Genomic DNA, 20,326 nt, shown 5'->3' with positions numbered 1-20,326 from the left:
TGTTTCACGCGTCCCAATGAACGTGCGTAGTCAGCTCCTTCAAGTATGCCTTCTTGGTTCAGCACCCTTTCTATCAGAACATATGCTGTGCCTCCAAGGGCACTGAGGCATTTGCAGGGAGGGAAAAATGCTGTGCATCTCGTGACTGATGGTATGAGGCAGTGGCCCACTTGATGTCTTTCTAGCCCCAGAATAGCTTGTGGGCTATTTTGGTTCATATCATGGTTAATACCCTCAAATAGGTGCAATTCCTGAGGAAGGTAATAAGATGATAGCAAATATCTCCAACCTTGCTTCTGCTACAAGTTTGACAGAAGCTTTTCAGGGAATAGACAACTTCCACAGGAATCATTATTATAAGCTGAATTTTTATTTATTTATTTTTTACTAAATGATCTATGTTAAAAAAAAATCTGTGCCTGGTATGAAATTTCACTCCATCAAGTGTTACAATGACTTTTTCATTTTCATTACAAGCGGGAGAATGAATGTAGGGCAGGTGTTAGGAAACATGGTAATAAATTAGAATATAATTTACAAAAGCAAAAAAAAAAGTAACAGTGTACCACATTAATACTGAGTATAAAATAATAAGCAACAACTAATCACAATAATACAAAGATGATCTTATTCTGTGTTAAGGACACCTATGTGACATTCACTCACATAAAGATTCCTCATGAACCGGACTGCTTGGAAGTCATGTGTGTGTCTTTAGGGGTTTGATCATTTTGATACATTTACCTTTCCTTTTGGGGGACAGGCCTTTAAACAGTGGCAGGCACTGTTCTAAGCCACGGATACCCTTGTACCCTAAGTAGTCAGTATGCATATATATCGCTCTTGACTTCCGGAGCGCCTGCCAGGGCAGCGCAGCCTCTGCTGATGATCCACTGTTACCATGGAGACTCCTGCAGCCATGCAGGTGGCTACAGCGGCAGCAGTACTGTGACATGCTGTGGAATATTGTTTGTTTTTGTTTCTTAACCTTCTCAGGTTCACACTAAGGGCCTGTCTGAAAATGTTTAATTCTGTTATGTCTGTGCTACCCCAGGGAGCATCCAGCCCTCAGTGCTGGCACATACCCTGGGGAGAATGAAGGCCACCTTCTTCCTCTTGCCCCAGCAGAAGGGAGCATAGTGCTGGGCACAGCCCTTGTGATATGTGATGTCAGCTTCCAGGTGAGGTAAAATGTAGCCTTTCACCGGTAATGTAAGACATCCTTTTGAAATAAAATAAAATAAGATAAAATAAATGAGCTGACATTTGTGTTGGTGAAAATCAGATCTGGATAGCAGACCTATGCCTAAATTGCCCCAGAAACCACCCAGTCTTTATTTCACCAAGGCACATTAGCACCAAGTGAACTGCTCTTTGAAAAGGACAAAGGGAATTCAAGTGTGGGTCACCCTTCCACAGGCCGCCTTCCCTTCCCTTCATGCGGTGGCTAAGGCGGCCTTCTACTGGTCTCTTAAAGACAGTAAGGTGGGGGCTTTGGTGATGGCTCTTACGTCTTCAACAGTGCTCTCTCTCCCTCTCCTCTCTGGGAACTGTGGGGTTGAGAGAGAAGCAGGGAATGAGATGTGGCAGACTGTGGGGAAACTTCCAGACCAACTGTCCATAGCAAAGCAGAAGTTTAGGTTGACTTTTGACGTCTGAATCTCTCTTCTTTCTGGAAAACAGTAACAGTAAGTTGTCTACTTTAGATCCCGGCACGCGTGGCACACCAACATGCACTTTCAGAGCACAGTGACAGACATAATTGGGACATGCTCTTTAACTGGAAACAGTATTTTTGTCACACAGTGGCCATTAGGCGTTTTAGGTGATGGTGGACGCCCATTGCGCATGCGTGAATGATAAAGGAAGTTGCCTGTTCATTAAGAACCTGCTACAGGTGTCCAGGTACAAAGCATTAAACAATAAGCACCCTTAAACATCTAACCGTTGAGTCTTTTGATGGTAGGATGTGAAACCTGAAGGTAGGGAAGATACCACTTAGTAATTTTAAGTTAAGAAGTTGTGATTTTAGAATTAGAATGTGACTTGCCCAAGAAACTAGGTTTCACATTTAATTGCTATTTCAGAATAACCATGAACAAATACTTGGTTGAGTGACTATTAATATTACACTTTATGATTTCTAGTCTTCATGATCTTTTCTTCTTTGGTTGTTATCCTTTGCCTACTTTAAAACTCACAGAAATGGCACATTTATGTGCAAGCACACTCATCGATCCACACACTCGGAAGTGCCTGCACACACACATACACACATGCACACACTTGCTCTCGTATAAATAAATGCCCTTCTACCATATCAAAGAAGGGACATCTGGAACCCATCGTAATTGCCAGCGAATTGCAAAATGGCTGCCTGGTTGTTACAGAGCCAGCCTATCTTTTGCGCTGTGTCATCTCAGCGTGCATAGTCCACAGGGTGGAAGCCAATATGTGGCTGGTAAAGGTGTAAACACAAGTGAGCTGGGGTGACCCACATGCAGAGTAAGGCAACCTATGTGATGGCTAACAGGGCCTGGCACTCCAGTTTCCACCATACCCCAGGTCTGGCTTCTACATGAAACTGAAATGCTTTTCTCTTAAAGTTTTAATAGAAATCTCAGCTTCACTTGCACAATGGCAACTTGGCCACAGTCTCTTAGCACTGAATTTATAGACTTGCACAGCTGCAGTAACTGATGCACTGCTTTAAACTAAGTCCCTCATTGTTCAGTTTAATGTAGTTTTATACATGGCTCACAGCAGTGTTCAAAACAGGGAGATTATTCCTAAGGAAATTAAGTGGATTGAAGAAAAATCATACAAACTTTCATTACTTTTGCATTATAATTGTTACTTAAATTAAAGTTCAAAGCCCATCTTATAATTTAAATTGTGGTGCTATTGTGGTGAGATAAAGCATAGTAAATATTTTTAAGCTATGACATAAGAGTTCTTTACTTCCATGATTGACCAAGTCACAAGAACTACATTTTAAACAGTTTTAAATACAAATGGATTCAGTGTCATTGCTAAGTCCATAATAAAAGTTATCTAAATGGTCCAAGGAGGTAAACAGGCTATTGGATTTACTCGAAAGAACACAAACGTTCCACAGTAAGCAAGTCTCCCTGTGTGGTTTGGACCTCTCCAATCTGGCATTCCCTCCTAATATCGTGTCCAGCACTTTGGATCAATAAATCCCACTTCATAGAAGTTAAAATAATATTGAAATCCCGTCAGCTTGGGCTGACCAGTGGTTACGTTTTCCACAGGGTAATGCTTTTGTAAGGACCTCAGTCCTCTTCCTCCGGGTGGCTCTCTTTGATGGACGCGTTTCCATGATGAAACAAGGCTCTCCCTGGCTTCCCGTGGGTCAGTGTCCTTGGCAGGTTTTACAACACATCTGTCTGAAGTATGCTCGGCTGCAGAACTTGAACTTGAGCACCAGTGGGCAGTAAGCCACTTTGTTCACATCTTTGCACTCTGACAAGTGGGGGCAGAAGAGGGGAAAACAATTAGAGGCACATAAACAAGCGCATAAACGAGCCGAAGCAGCCGCCTCTTCAGCAAGGACCCTCCCCTCCCCCCAGGGGCCAGAGCACCTTTCTTCCATATCCATGTGGTTTTTGTTTTTGTTTTTAAGCACACCCTGTCTGGAACGGCCTACCAGAAACATTCTTTTGATATATTTTAACACAATTAAAAAAACAGTTTGCAAGGCTTTCCTTCCAGTCTTTTATAAGTGTGGTGCATGCCCACTGTGTCTTGAAAGAATTACCATTTGTTGGGCTAAGTGATCACTTTAGACAGCTTGGAAACATGAGTCATTTTTCTTACAGCGCTTTTATTGCTTCTTTCTCAAGGGTTATTTTATTCAACAGTACAAGGATATCCAAAATCGAGCATGAGTTGCATTGTTTGACACCGAAGCTTTCTCTGGAGGGCCCTGTGTCCGTGAGGCGTGGGGATGGGCCTGTGTGGAGGACAAGGACTGCGGATAGCGGCCCACGTTCAGGAACTGCACTGAGGGGAGAGCTTGGAGGGGTTGGCCTCAAATGGCAGCAGTCTGTGGGTTATGGAAACATGTAGAAATGTCTTTCTTTAATTTGGAAGTGAGACATGGCCTCCTTTTTTCCTGTGTGTACTTCCTGCTCAGTGCAAGAACTGCCAGTTGCTGTCTGTAGCTCTTACGCTCCGAGGGGACTGGATGACTATCCCCACCTCCCCTCGGGCGGGCAGCAGATGTGGGACTGAGAAAGAGACAAGCCCGAGGTCTGTGATGAACAGCTGCCACCTCTTACCCCTACCATTCACCTACTGCTGCAAGCAGTCTCCTTCCTCTACAGGCCTCTGATAACTTTCAAAAAAATTTTTTATTTATTTCATCTATTTGAGAGAGAGAAAGAGAGAGAGAGAGAGAGAGAGAGAGAGAAAATGCCTTCAGCCTCTGCAAACAAACCAGTTGCATGCCACACCTTGTGCATCTGGCTTATGTAGGTCCTGGGGAAATGAACCTTGGTCCTTTGGCTTTGCAGGCAAGTGCCTTAACAGCTAAGCTACTCTCCAGCCCACTCTGATCACTTCTATCTGGGGATTTAAAAATAATTTATCAACCCATTAATTCAATTTTCATATATATCTCCAGAACCAAAGTTCAGCTCTCATTTCTCTACATGGTATCCTGAGCATCTTGAGTAATTTGTTTAAGATAACTGTGACTCAAATGGGCTCAGGGAAAGGGCCAAGTGACAACTTTTGTTGTTTGCTATTCCCCCCTTCCCAACAGGCTTTCAGAAATCCACTAAAATTCAAAGAGACCTAATACAAGGCATATGAGTCACATGATAAACATGGAAAATTAAATGCAAAGAAACGGGAAAGTTTCCAGTTCTTATTATTGAAAAGTGAGATAGCAATCTTATTGATCCCCTTTTAAAGGCTCTGTCAGCAAAAATCATCGAATTTGGAACTCTCAAATCATCTAAACACATGAGCTCTGCCACTGTCAAATTTACTTACTCAAGATTCAATTTACCAAGAGAATAATATTTAGAAATTTGAACATAAAACTTGCATACTAGGACTCTCAGTGAATTTAAGTTTTGGCTGAAAGAAAATAGAAGGGGCATAAAAAAACTTCAAACGCTGCAATAAAAAATCAGGTGATATTTGGTGGATTATGTGTGTTTTTGAGGTGAAAAGACTTACACATATTCTAATTTGGAGGTCAGTTGGTGCTGTTGTGATTTTCTTATGGCCAGTAAACAAAACCCAAACAATTTAGACTAAGAATACTTTTGTGGAAAAAAGGTCACTGTTACAATTAAGAACATATTGCCCAGGTAAATACTAAAACAACTAAAAAGATGAGAAAACATTTTTCCACTGACATAATGCCACTCATTTTTTTATCCTTTTTTTTAGAAAACATTTTTATTTACTTACAAGCAGAGGGAAACAGGAGAAGAGAGGAGAAAGAGAGAGAGAGAGAATATGAATGAATGGGCATGTCAGGGCCTCCAGCCACTTTGTGCATCTGGCTTTACATGGGTGCAGGGGAATCGAACCAGGGTCGTCAGGTTATAGGCAAGCACCTTTACCTCTGAGCCATCTCTCCAGCCCAAAGCCACTCATCTTTAATGCCAAATTGCCACACTGTGGGGAGGGCAGCCGAGCTCACTTTCTGCAGCAGGGCTTGGTGAAAACTTCTTTGCCAAAATAAGAAAATGACTTAGTTGAACAGATCCAGGAGAACGGGTGGTTTTAGTAATTCCACGATAAAAGGTTAAAGGACAAATTGCCTAGATTTAATCCCAGCTTTACTGTTACTGTTACTAACTTTAGGAATCTGAGCAAATCACTTAAACCTCTCTGTGCCTCAGTCTCTCTTCTGTACAATAGTCTGGAGCAGAATCCTTGCTTTCCCACGCGCAGGGTGTAACCACAGCATATCCTTATGCGCAGCAACCTCACAGTTCAAGGTGCATGAGAGAAGGGCGTGAGATTGAGCGACCAGGCTGCTCTCAGAAGTTACTAGCGCCTCTTCTTGTCTGAGGCTGGGAAGGAAGCAAGAGCTTACACTGAACACTTCTCAGTGAGGATGGGCATTTCAGTTACTGCTCAGAAAATACTGCCTTGAAGACGCATGTCAGTTTCAAAGCCAGGCAAAGAAGAAAATTCTCTAGGTCACAACTTTATTGGGAGAGTCATTACTTCATTTTTTGGAAGAGTTGCAGGAGCAGGAACAATGAATAAACTTGTTCAAAATACAAGCAAATTCTCAGATATTTTTAAATATTAGATTTCAACATTGGGATCCGATTTAACAAATGAATAATGAATGTATTTGTAAATTGCCTATCCTCTACCTAGCCACCACTCACCCAGTCTCCTACAAACATAAACAGTCCCTTATGTGGGTGCTAGGCTCTGGGTTCTTCTCTGCATGTACGCTTTGTCTAGGACCAGTACTGTACCCAGGTTGGGGCTAGCCCACGCAGTCCCTTCCTGAACTTTCCAAACTCATTAGGGTCCTACAAGCAGGGTCAAGGTTAGGGAGGCAGGGTTAATCATGAGGCCTCCCAACCTACCTGTGCAAGCACCATACAGCATAAGTCACTGGGTCTCAAAGTAAGTTCTGGCCCTGCCTCTTCTAATGCTTGTCCTTGGCCAAGCTACTTCACTGCTCTGAACCTGAGATTCCTCATCTCTAAGAACACCACACAAGGCCTGCCCACAGGACGTTGTGAGGCATGCAAAAAACAATGCATATGACATTACCATAGCACCTGGCTCAGAGTGAGCACTTGGTTAGCTCTCATTATCAACATCAAAACATCAGCCTCCAACCACCACATATTACTTGCAGAGGATCCCTGTCAAAATTAACCTACAATGTCAGGAAGGGTTCCACAGTTACACAGACACAGATGGGCAGAAAACTGTTAAGCGGAGCAGGCCGGTCGTGAGGGGACAGGAGTGAGGAAGGACCTGGGAAAGATCCAGTGGCTCTCAAGACACAGACAGCAGACCTTGCTGAGACACTGGGCTGCACAGGCCAGTGACCTGGCAGGAGTGGGAGGCTCCCAAGGAGAGTTGCGTAGAAGATCCAGCTCCTTATTTTGGGACTTGTCTTCTAGGAACTGTTGTGATTAAAAGAATCAGTTCATTACAGACCTTTGCGAAGATGAAAATCTATTCACCAAAGGTCAGCCATGACTAGTCTTTTGTTCTCTCAGCCTTTTAACTCCACAAAGGCTTAATTTAGTAACAAAAAAGCATAATTTACTGAGTACGTCCTTTGTGTCATCAGCTTTATATGTTGTTCTACTTAATCCTTTTAAGTACAAAAATGGTCAGTTTTACATAGACAGCAAAAACTCAGGTTCAAAAAGGGCATGAAATCCATGCTGGGTCACACAACTAAGGACTGGGATCAGACTTCAGGTTTGTCTGACTGAAAACCCACTCTAATTTGGCTACATTCCTGGCATCTCAATGAAAATATTTCAGCCTGTCCATGACTTTCTAGCTGACGCATCTGCTGCGTCTGCTCTCGGTCTCATAGCCAGTTCTGTGTGTCCATTCGCAGGCACACGTGCCAGGCACACGTGCGTAGGACAGAGGTCCTCACCTTCCACCTGCTCTGCGGCACGCCCTCTTGTTTATCGCATTGCTCATCCTCACATAACCTCTTGCTCCCCTGTGTTCCCACAGGCAATTTTGCTTCTAGTTTCAGGTCATACATACATGGTTCTTGTGATGAAATCTAGGAACCACACACAAGAGGGTACATACAATATTGGTCTTTTAAGTTTAATTTTAAGGGGGAGAGAGAGAATGGGTGCACCAAGGCCTCTTGCCACTTTAAACAAACTCCAGTTGCATGCACTACTTTGTTCATCTGGCTTGCGTGAGTACTGGGGAGTTAAAGCTGGGACATCAGGCACTGCAAGCAAGCACCTTTAACCGCTGAGCCATCTCTCCAGCCCCCAATGAGCCTTTTGAGATTGGTTTCATTCACCTAACGTGCTTATTTCCAGTTGTGTCCATTTTCTGGCAAACTCTGTTCATCTTTATAGCTGAAAACAATCCCATCATGTGTACATACGACACTTTAAAAAAAATTCATTCCTCTGTTATTGGACACCTAGGCTGGTTCCAAAACTTCACTATTGTGAATAATGTTGCAATAAACACTGTTTATTAAGTCAAAATATCTCTGTGACATGTTGAGATGGAATCCTTTGGGTGCAGGGGTGATATATCTCAAAGTATAAACTAGTATAGCCACTATGGAAATATGTAAATTCCTCAAAAAACAAAAAATTGATCTACCATATGGTCTACCATAAATATATATGATACCACAAATACAGCTTACTTTTGTGGAAAAAATTCTGGAAAGCTGTTCTTTATAATTTAAATCACATTTCCCATTACATCAAAACAATATCATGAATGTTTTCATTTCTGAATGGTCTTTACTGTCATCATTTTTCCATTCTAGGCATGAGCTCTACTACTAAGCTACCCTTTCTACCACCTTACTTCTTTTGAAAAAAGCTAATATTATTTTAAATATTTATTTATGGGAGAGAGAAAGAATACAGCAGAGCTTCTTGGCACTGCAAACGACCTCCAAAAACATGTGCCACTTTGTGCATCTGTCTTTATGTATATGCTGGGATATAGACCCCAAGCAGACAGGCTTTGCAAGTATACATTTAACTGCTGAGCCATCTCCTTAGCCCTCTATTGCTTTTTAAATAGCACGGTCTAGCCAGAAGGCTCATATGTCTTAAGATGAAGGAATCTGATTTCTTTCCCACTATTATTCTGTACTTTTATTCTGTACTTTTGGGAGTATGAAAACACTCTTTCCACTGCTTTTTTCTTCATGGTATTGGAAGAGTGATAGGTCCCCACTTGTGTGGACTTTAGGAAACATCTGTGAGCCTAACTGGTCTTTCCTCTTTTTACCCTATCCTGGAAATAATTTTGCAGTCTTCTCAAATTCATTTCAGGCAGACTTGGGAAAAAAAGAAGGCACTTAAGGCCAGCCCTATGCCAAGTGATGGAAACTAGATCAATTATTCAAATCATAAACAACTTGCCACACATGCCGGAGTGGCACTCATCGGGAATCTAGGCTTTCAGTAATAAAATCAGACCGCCTGTTTCCTAGGCAACACATGAGTGTACCTATCATTGAGGAGCCAATGAGGTTTTCCTCCCGGGTGCTTTGCATTAATCTTTCAAAACACTGACCTAAAAGGCTGCTTTTAAGCTACTCACACTCAACAGAGGCCACGGGGTTTAGGGTACTCTTAGATTCAGATTCATTGTGACTCTTTAGGCTTGATTTGGTTAAGGAATACAAGACCAACTCCTCAAATCACCTTTAATAATCTTGTATTTATTTTATCAAATGTTGCCAAGCTGGCCTGCTTGTACCATGGGAGTGATAGATACCAAGGGACAGGTCTCTCCCTGGCCAGGCTGACTACTCAGCATCTTCCTTGTAGATAGCATGCATATCCTCCGTGCCTGTAGGCTCTTCGCTGCATTCAGCAGAACTGCATCACTGGAGTCACACTAAGCACTTAAGGCTTATCTTTTGAATTACACAGCTGTGCCTGCTGCTAACTTGTCCATGGAAATGGAGAGCCCGGTAAGGGGTGAGAAAGCAAAGCGTGGGCAGGCGGGGCCTGGGGCCTGGAGGTCAGGGAAGGGAAGCAGTGCGTTCTTCCTGAAACAGCTGCGCTGGAACCCTTGATGTTTAGAGATTTAGGCTGATAGAGGATGAGCTAACAAGTAGCTTCACTCTGTACATTGTCCTTCTTCTCTCCCCCACCCACCCAGTCTTACTCACTGGATGCCACATGCATTCAGTCTCAATCCAAACCCAGGTTCCCTCCAAACCAGACAGCAAAGAATGGGAACTTGAATGTTAGGTGGACTATGAGCTCTTTGAAACGGCGATGTGAAAAGAACTGGCCTTTCCTCATCTCCTAGAAACTGTCTTCTTCAAATGACCTTTCTCTTTCCTCTCACTGATTCGAACACATCAAATTCTGCCAACACCTAAATTCTGTAGCTGTTGTGTTCTTACGGATATTGTCATGAGATTTGTGGGACTTCTCAGAGCTGTTTGTATGAGGGAGACTGGAACTCACCAAAGCCACCATGAGAAACCCCATTGGGTAGACTATGGCTAGTGTTAACAGTACCTTTCCTGATTGATTTCCAGCTCATGCCACGCCATCAGTCATTTTCTGCCAGCAATAAATACAAGATGACAGAGTTCCTTGTGCTATAAACTGCAAAGACGCACCCTATAAACTACAAGGAAGCTTTAAACTGTATGAACAATGAATAAAATGGCATTTTTGGATAGAATTTCAGGTGAGCTTGAATAGGCTAGACACAGCTGCCATACATACTTAAAATGTTCCTCATTTATTTCAAATGTAGTGGTACTCAGTGCCTCCACAATTTACTTTCAGCAGCAATGGTCGTGTGACCCTCGTCAGTAGCAGTCAATCAGGCTGTCAAGATCAGGTCTGTGATGCTTTGACTGTTCAGTGTGGGCTTTCAGAAAGAAACTAGAACAGATGCTAAACATAGCAAATTTCACTGCCCTAGTCCTTTTCCTGTTTCCTTCTCAGTATTTTAATTTCTTTTCTTTTCTTTCTTTCTTTTTTTCTCCCAGAAGCAGGTCCTCAGTCTAGCCAACGCTGACTTGGAAACTCACTCTGTAGACCCAGGCTGGCTTTGAACTCATGGCAATCCTCTTACTTCAGTCTCCCTCTCTCTGCTGGAATTAAAGGGGCACACCACAATGCCTAGACCACTATTTTCATTTCCTGATGCCTAACTTCTGATTCTCTTCCTCTTACTATCTCTGGCTGGCTTAACTTCCCTTCATCTCTTCATGTCTCCACTTATTTTGCTTTGTTTTATTTTCTTATTAAAATTCCACTTGTGCACACGGGTAAGTGGACAATGTGCCAGGCACGCCCACATCCCAGCATCTTCCTGGTGGACTGCTGGACCTGCCAGTGCCCGGCTCCTGCTCACCTGCACAGGGACACTTCGTTCACTGCAGCGTCTCTTGGCGCTCAGGCAGCTTCTTGCACCACTGTTAAACACCGCTCAGAATGTGACATCTATGCATTTGCCTGCCGCTACACTACTAAGCTGCCTTCCTTCGCAGGCAGGGACTCTGCAGTTTCCTCTGCTCTCACTGCCTGGCAAAGTAAATGACATGGCTGTACAACGAACAGAGCGTCTGGACTAAGAACCACTACCTTGATTCATCTGTGAAGTAGCAGGTACATAGACGGTGGGTGTTCATGGAGAGATTCTTTCAACTTTGCTGTATACTGTAAACTTGTAAAAATGATTCTTATAATAAAGTGTTGAGTAGGGGGAGGGGCTACTGTTATCTAAAACTTGGTAGGTAGAACAATGCTCAAGATTCTACCAAGTTTCATCCGTAGAGATACAACTGAAAGACTAGTTTAGGTCCTCAGATCTCCTCTAGCTCACCCTGTGGAGACACAACTAAGCTGACCTTTTAGTTGCTTTTCACTGAGGGTCAAAGAAGCCTGATTCTTCTGGGAAAAGGGTGATTCTTTCCTAGTGTCTTTCATGAGCCAGAAACCCCTCCTTCCAGAACCACTAGACTTTCTTCCCAACTTTTCTAAAGAAGCATGTCTTATCTATCTCTCTGATCTGATCTCATCCCTCCACCCCTGCAAGCCACACCAATTTGTCATTATTGTTATTTAAGAGCTCTGTTCCATCTTTCTGTGGAAGACAATGTATGATTCAGGTCATGTTTATTCCCCTTTGTCAAAGTGTACCCTGGGTTTGCCACCTACACATTTAAGCTGGCTCACAGACCACAATGGTTTTGAACATTACCTTGGTCCAAAAGGTTCAAGTCATTAATTGTTCATTTGAGCCTCCATTAGCACTTATATAAACTGTTACATGGCAATTCTGCCTTTCTTTTTATTTACTTATTTTATGTGTGAGAGAGAGGTGGGGAGAGAGAGGGAAACTTGGCATACCAGGGCCTCCACGGCAATAGCATTCCAGTCACTTGCACCCCCTTGTGCATGCACCACCTTGTGCATCTGACTTAGGCTTCACCTCTCCGGCCTTGCCTTTCTTTTTAAATTAAAAAAAATTAGTAGGGCATGCTGACATATTTCTGTAATCCTAGTTTGAGAGACTGAGGCAGAAGGATCATGAGGTCACGCCCAGTCTTGGAAACCTAGTGAAACTCTAAAACTCTTTCTCAGAAAAAAAAAAAAAAAAGAATAATAAAAGATAAGCAGGTAAACACAGTGAAACTGACTTGCCCTAGGGTTCTACAAAATTAAATCCTGCCATCCTGCCTCTACTACTTCCTAAACTTGTTAATTTGGGCTAGTCATCCTTCTCTGTGTACCAATTTCTTTATCAGTAATGGTTGTCAGAATTGCATTCTACAGACATTAAATAGGATAGCTATAGTCTAATGTAATACCCCATATAGAGAAGCTTAATGTAATGATCATATCCTCTTTCCACTGAACCATGCTTCTTCCAATTCTGAAAATAAACATACTTCCTAAGCACAAGAGACTAGTTGCTAATAATTTATCATGAATGAAAGCTGTTTGCTAGTCTTATGGAAGACAGATATATTTATTTATAGTTAAAATTTTTTTTTCTAAGGAAGCTATTTTTTTTGTCATGAATTCTGAATTCTTCTTAAGAGAGGAACATCTAGATTTCCAGGGGAAAAAAAGTAGATGACATTAGTGCTGCAGAGTTTGAAAATTACAATTGTGATTCTTAAATTGATGTGGGATAAGGCTAGTACTATTGTGAGAAAGCAAAATACCAGAAAAATGCATTACAGTAAGTATGTGGTGTTGGGAATTATGGAAAGACAGATCTTTGCTAAAGATTCAAGGCCTCTCTTCACACTGTCATACAAGATGACCACTCCTCTCAAAATGAAATGAAAGAAACTTTAAAGTAGTGACATAATTTCTAAAACATCCTTCAAGCCAGATAGATCTGGTTAGGAACAGACATCTTTTGAACAGGTTTATAAGCATCTCATTTTCATCAGAAAAATAAACAAATTATTTGGTTATATATTTATGGTACTTTTTGCAGAAGCAGAGTCATGCAGCTCTGTGTCTTGTATCATTTATATCCACGGCTCCCAGTGGTATCCACGAGCATGCATTCAACCAGCTTTGACTTTATACAAAGCAGTGGGAAATTCCCAACCATGCTCTACTGATCTACAGTTTCTAACACTTTCTGACAGTGCTTCACATATAATAGAATTCAATACATTTTGAATGAATGCCTAAATGAATAAAGAAAATATTTTTACTTAAGTAAAAGAAGAAATTTCATATTTTGGCTAGCCTCTGCCATTTATAAAGGAATTTCTCAGTATATAAGAAAAAGAAAGTGAAATTTCAGAGTGTAAAGACCTTTGTCTTTTTTTGTTGTCTACAATGAGAACATTAGCATTTAAAACACAATAAATTTAAATATACGCTTTCATTATATGTTTAACAGACATTAAGTGACTCCTCATCATAATTGAAATTTATTGTCCTAGTGAAAAAGAAACAAAGATTTTCACTTTTTGTTGCTGTTGTTATTTGCTTGTGTGTTTTCATTTTGCCTGGAACTCACTATGTAGCCAGGCTGACCTCAACTTTGCAGCAACCTACCTGCCTCAACTTGCCAAGTGCTGGCATCACAGGTGTGAGCCACAATGCATGGTAAAAGTTCACACTTTTACAGTGGATTGTCAGACATCAGCACTACAGTCCTAGTGTAAACCAAGCAGAAGTACCCTGGACATGACTGCATACAGTATAGGTAGAAAAACATAGCTCCAGAGAGGGTGAGAGATTTACGGTGTTCAACTGTGACAGAGTCAGGAAGAAACAAGTTTCCTGATTACAGGCAACACACACACACACACACACACACACACACACACACACACACACACACACACACGCACAGCTTTACAAATGCTCTGAACTAGCCCCTAACTGCGTCTGTGGGCTTTTCACATCCTGGGGGCAGTAGAGGGAGCCAGAGGAACCGGCTCTTTCCCACAGGAAACTCACCGTCGGCGCTGGAGATGGGGCTACTGTCACATTTGCTCTCACACTGCTGCATCGATGGAGGACGAACAGCCTCTAGACAGTCACTAGACGCTTGGCCAGTGTAGGAGAGGCATTGCACTGTTCGCATTTGCTGCCCAAGGCCACACTGAGCAGAACACTGGTTCAAAGAGACAGAGAAACAAAATATGGACTTCAACATTGTTCACAGGTCAGATACTATTCCCAGTACTACGCCACCCCTGTCTTTGCATATGTCAGCTCCTCATTCCTTTGTTTCCAGATCTTCTAGGGTTTCCAGTACTCTGGAAGACACCCATCGACTACTGGCCTCTACACACATGTGCATCCACACACATACAAACGTGGATTCACATAGGCACACACACAATACATACATGTACATGCAAAAGAAAATCATTTCCAATGACCTTTAACAATAGTGTAGGGGTGCCGGGTGTGCTGGCACACACCTTTAATCCCAGCATTTGGGAAGCAGAGGTAGGAGGACAGCAATGAGTTTGAGGGCCCCCTGAGACTCCATAGTGAATTCCAGGTCAGCGTGGGCTACAGAGAGACCCTACCTTGGTAAAACAAAAACAAAACAAAACAAACAAACAAAAAACAACAGTGCATGGAAAAAAGACATATTTTAGGACGATAATAACTACCTGATTTAATATAAGAGCTACGACAGTATGATCATGCAGATTCATTAGGTATTCCTAATGTTTGTACAGTGAAGCATTCTTTTTCTTATTTTTCTTTATTTATTTGAGAGATAGATAGATAGAGAGAGAGAGAGAGAGAGCAAGAGAATGGGTGTGCCAGAGCCTCCAGGCCCTGTCATCTAACTCCAGATGTGAGCACTCCTTTGTGCAACTGGCTTATGTGGTTCCTGGGGAATTGAATTTAGGTCCTTTGGCTTTTCAGACAAGCACCTTAACCACTAACCTATTTTTCCAGCCCCAGTGAAACATTCTTTTGGCAACTGAATGCAATACTTAAATCTATCAGGCTATATTCCACTTGAATATTTTGAAAGTAAACCAAATGCTTCCTTAGAGATACAAAGCTTTAATTATTTTATGACCACACTTCTATCCACATGGCTTAACACAGGACCAGTGTATTTATTGACATTAATGGTGACTGAAAATCGTTGCCCTCTTCCAACAAAACAATGAAGATGCATAGGTACTGCTGTGTATCCACCAACACTGAATTTTGGTCAGAAAAAAAAAATCATATTGGCATAGTTATGTGCTTTTATAATTTATTTTTGTCTTAGGCATTATAAAGTGACTAGCTATAAGGCTAATAACTTTTTGTCTTTTGGGGAGCTAATTTTTAAAAATATTTTATTAATTTATTTGCAAGAGAGAGAGAGAGAGAGAGAGAGAGAGAGAGAGAGAGAGAGAGAGAGAGAGAATGGACATGCTAGGGCCTCTAGTCACTGCAAATGAACTCCAAATGCATGTGCTATCTTGTGCATGCTTACATGGGTACTGGGGAACTAAACCCTAGGTCCTTAGGCTTTGCAGGTGAATACCTTAACTGTTAAGCCACCTCTCCAGCCTTACAAGGCTAATTCTGAAACCATAGCACAAGTACATTGCTGACTAGAAATTTACCTTCTGTGGTAGTATTGTTAGTACTACCACTGAAAATGTAGTCTTTCTATGTAGCCTAGGCTGGCCTTGAACTTGCCAGCCTTCTGCTTTAGTTTCCCAAGTGCCTGGATAACAAGCATGTCTAACTATGCACAGCTATGGGACTATTTTTTTAATGTAACTTAATAGACTTCTTTTTTGACATTTAGAAGAACAATACTTAATTTCCCTTCTATGCAAAAATGTCAAAATTTGGATTTCTTTCAAATAAAATTTAATTGACAGATTAAAACTGTATTCACAGCCTACTGCCAAGGTTCTTGGTTACCCATGAGAGCTAAATGGTAAAGTCTCATCACAGAAGACACCACATGCTTTGGCTGCAGGACACTAAGAAACCACATTGAAAGCCTCCTCCCTGTTGACTGTCACCATGCTGGAAAGTACTATGTTGCCTGTTTGGGGAGAAAAGTCATTAGTGAGCTTAACCAGCAGTGGGCCCTGCAAGCTACAAGGCTGGTCAGACAGGCAAAATATGCTAACTGGTGAAATGGTGGCACACCTGTGATGGGGGAAACCAACTGCTCTCTGACTGGATGTGAGGCCCATTCCATGGGAAAGAATTCATGCCTAACACTGAAAACTTAGTCACAAGCCATGAAGGTCAAAAGCCCTAGGGGAGAACACACCACTGTTGGTTGGCTAAATCGATGTAGTATGTCCACATGGCTCTCTAGTTACTCCTGGATGTAGTATGTCCACGTGGCCCTCTAATTACTCGTGGATGTAGTACATCCACGTGGCCCTCTAATTACTCGTGGATGTAGTACGTCCACATGGCCCTCTAGTTACTCCTGGATGTAGTACATCCACGTGGCCCTCTAGTTACTCATGGATGTAGTATGTCCACGTGCCCCTCTAATTACTTCTGGATGTAGTACGTCCACGGGGCCCTCTAGTTACTCGTGGATGTAGCACATCCACGTGGCCCTCTAGTTACTCGTGGATGTAGCACGTCCACGGGGCCCTCTAGTTACTCCTGGATGTAGCATGTCCACATGGCCCTCTAGTTACTCATGGATGTAGCACATCCACGTGGCCCTCTAGTTACACCTGGATGTAGCACGTCCAGGTGGCCCTCTAGTTACTCCTGGATGTAGTACATCCACGTGGCTCTCTAGTTACTCCTGGATGTAGTACATCCACGTGGCTCTCTAGTTACTCCTGGATGTAGCACGTCCACGTGGCCCTCTAGTCACTCCTGGATGTAGCACGTCCACGTGGCCCTCTAGTCACTCCTGGATGTAGTACGTCCACGTGGCCCTCTAGTTACTCCTGGATGTAGTACGTCCACGTGGCCCTCTAGTTACTCCTGGATGTAGTACATCCACGTGGCCCTCTAATTACTCATGGATGTAGTATGTCCACGTGGCCCTCTAGTTACTCATGGATGTAGTACGTCCACGTGGCCCTCTAATTACTCGTGGATGTAGTACATTCATGTGGCCCTCTAGTTACTCCTGGATGTAGTATGTCCACGTGGCCCTCTAGTTACTCCTGGATGTAGTACATCCACGTGGCCCTCTAATTACTCATGGATGTAGTATGTCCACGTGTCCCTCTAGTTACTCATGGATGTAGTACGTCCACGTGGCCCTCTAGTTACTCATGGATGTAGTACATCCACATGGCCCTCTAATTACTCATGGATGTAGTATGTCCACGTGGCCCTCTAGTTACTCATGGATGTAGTACATCCACGTGGCCCTCTAGTTACTCCTGGATGTAGTACATCCACGTGGCCCTCTAATTACTCATGGATGTAGTATGTCCACGTGGCCCTCTAGTTACTCATGGATGTAGTACGTCCACGTGGCCCTCTAGTTACTCCTGGATGTAGTACGTCCACGTGGCCCTCTAATTACTCATGGATGTAGTATGTCCACATGGCCCTCTAGTTACTCCTGGATGTAGTACATCCATGTGACCCTCTAGTTACTCGTGGATGTAGTACGTCCACGTGGCCCTCTAGTTACTCGTGGATGTAGTATGTCCACGTGGCCCTCTAGTTACTTTGGATGTAGTACATCCACGTGGCCCTCTAGTTACTCTTAGATGTAGTACGTCCACGTGGCCTTCTAGTTACTCGTGGATGTAGTATGTCCACGTGGCCCTCTAGTTACTTTGGATGTAGTACGTCCATGTGGCCCTCTAGTTACTCTTAGATGTAGTACGTCCACGTGGCCTTCTAGTTACTCATGGATGTAGTACGTCCACGTGGCCCTCTAATTTCTCCTGGATGTAGTACATCCACGTGGCCCTCTAGTTACTCGTGGATGTAGTACATCCACGTGGCCCTCTAGTTACTCGTGGATGTAGTACGTCCACGTGGCCCTCTAGTTACTCCTGGATGTAGTATGTCCACGTGGCCCTCTAGTTACTCCTGGATGTAGTACATCCATATGGCCCTCTAGTTACTTGTGGATGTAGTACGTCCACATCACCCTCTAATTACTCATCCACATCACCCTCTAATTACTTATGGATTTAGTTTGTCCATGTCACCCTCTAATTATTCATGGATGTAGTATGTCCACATCACCCTCTAATTAACATGGATGTAGTACATCCACATCACCTTCTAATTACTCATGGATATTGTATGTCCACATCACCTTCTAATTACTCCAAAATTAGCCAAAAGATAGAGCGGAGTGCTTTGGAATGCTGTCTTCCAGGCAAAGTGGCCATTACATTCATGCAGCATACAGTGGCTGAGGCTACCTCCACAAGACTTGCATAATCTGAGGTCAAATAAAAAAAGATGACACAAGATAGAAGACGGCTAGTTGGGAAGGAGGAGGGGCTTAGTGGGCAGGGGCACATGGAATGGGGAAGACAAGGTAGGGTTGTAGAAGGGGATTATGACACAGTACATTTCATTACATATATGAATACAGGTTATAAATAAAAAGTTTAAAAAGTTAAAGTTGTATTCATTTATCATGAGCAATCTGACCTTCTGAAATTTATATGCATATATTATAGAATTACTAAATCTAGCTAATTAGTATAGGAATTGCTACTTGTTGTTATTGTTTTCCTGTTTTTGTACGATTTACCATGGCTCATATAGCATGTCAATACAAATTTCCAGTATAAAAGAAAAAATGGGAATTGGAGCATAAATGAAAATGAGTCTAATATATAACCAAAGTTCTATATATTTGTCTTCTAATTCACAGTAACCATCAGAAAAAATCATTTGAAGTATAAGTATTAATAATATTTCTAATATTATCAGTCATATTAATAAACTAATGGAGGTCACAGAAATTTTTCTATTAGGCAAGAAAGAATTAATCAAGATACTGGTGTTGAGTTATCTTGAATTAGTTGAGAGACCTGAGACAAGCATCAAAGTTTTCATAATCTCTGTTGACTGAGTCTCTCTCTCTTACTTTAAACTTAAAATAACAGACTCTAAGATGAGATAAAATTGAGACATTTGACATGGTGGTTGTATGCCTATTGTCCAAGTACTTGGGAGGCTGAGGCAGGAGTATTGTGAGTTCAAACCCAACCCGGATTACATAATGAGACCCTGTCTCAAAAACCATAATGGGGCTGGAAAGATGTCTTAGTGGTTAAGGGCTTTTGCTTGCAAAACCTACTGGTCTGGTATTGAATTTCCAGTACCCATGTAAAGCCAGATGCACTGAGTGGTACATGCATCTGGAGTTTTGTGAAAAAGAAGCCTTGGGCCACAGGATGGCTTAGCAGTTAAGGTGCTTGCCTGCAAAGTCAAAGACCCAGGTTTCATTCTCCAGGACCCACATAAACCAGATGCACAAGGTGGTGCATGCATCTGGAATTTGTTTGCAGTGGCTGGAGGCCGTTGTATACACCCTTCTCTCTCTTTCTCTGTCAAATAAATAAAGTGTTAAAAAGAAAAAGAGGCCCTGCCACCCCCATTCTCTCTCAAGTAAATAAAGAAAAATATTTTCAGCCCCAAATAATAATAGCAATAATAATAATAATAATAATAATAATAATAATAATAATAAAATGGGATATACCTAATTGTGAGAGAAATATGGCTAAGTGTATGTATGTCCACATGCACAGTCTCACAGGTAGATATCATATTTAAGGTTTCCAAGTGTTAATTCTTCCTGTCAGACTTTCATAGTGACCAGATCAGAAAGCACAGGTTTGCATTTCAAGACTCCACAGGAGCCCTCAGTGCAGCTCTCTTACCTGGCCCCAGTCTCCTGTGACCCAGCGCGGAGGAGGGCAGCGGCCCAAGCTGCAGCGGCTGCGAGCTGGAGGTTTCCCGTCCTCTGGACACTGTGCAGCTGGGAAGGTCTTGGAAAGGTCACTGCTCTTACACAGAACAAGCCGATGTTTGAATCCTGCACCACATTTTGGAGTACACTGGAAATAAAATAAAATAAATATTAATGGATAACAACAATTTAAAGATGAGGAAATTTGAGGAAAGGCTTTCTTGAAGTAAATGTGCATATGAATATAATTTACATATAC

General features: G+C 42.3%; 1 protein-coding gene across 3 annotated transcripts in view; it reads right to left on the bottom strand.

The window, feature by feature from the left end:
* Window positions 1–402: 402 nt before the first annotated feature.
* Adamts6 (ADAM metallopeptidase with thrombospondin type 1 motif 6) overlaps window positions 403–20,326 on the bottom strand; it is a 278,164-nt gene continuing 258,240 nt past the window's right edge. For all 3 annotated transcript variants that reach the window (XM_045138994.1, XM_045138995.1, XM_045138997.1), the window contains 3 exons: window positions 20,039–20,215; window positions 14,169–14,325; window positions 403–3,486 (listed from right to left, as the gene is read on the bottom strand). In XM_045138994.1, the coding sequence (XP_044994929.1) occupies window positions 3,377–3,486; window positions 14,169–14,325; window positions 20,039–20,215 (444 nt within the window). In that variant the 3' untranslated portion in view covers window positions 403–3,376. The remainder of the gene's footprint in view (window positions 3,487–14,168; window positions 14,326–20,038; window positions 20,216–20,326) is intronic.

Source organism: Jaculus jaculus, chromosome 20, assembly GCF_020740685.1.
Source record: "Jaculus jaculus isolate mJacJac1 chromosome 20, mJacJac1.mat.Y.cur, whole genome shotgun sequence".
Taxonomy (NCBI): Eukaryota; Metazoa; Chordata; class Mammalia; order Rodentia; family Dipodidae; genus Jaculus; species Jaculus jaculus.
Note: the sequence above shows the minus strand (reverse complement) of the source record. Positions and strands in the feature narration are given on the sequence as shown.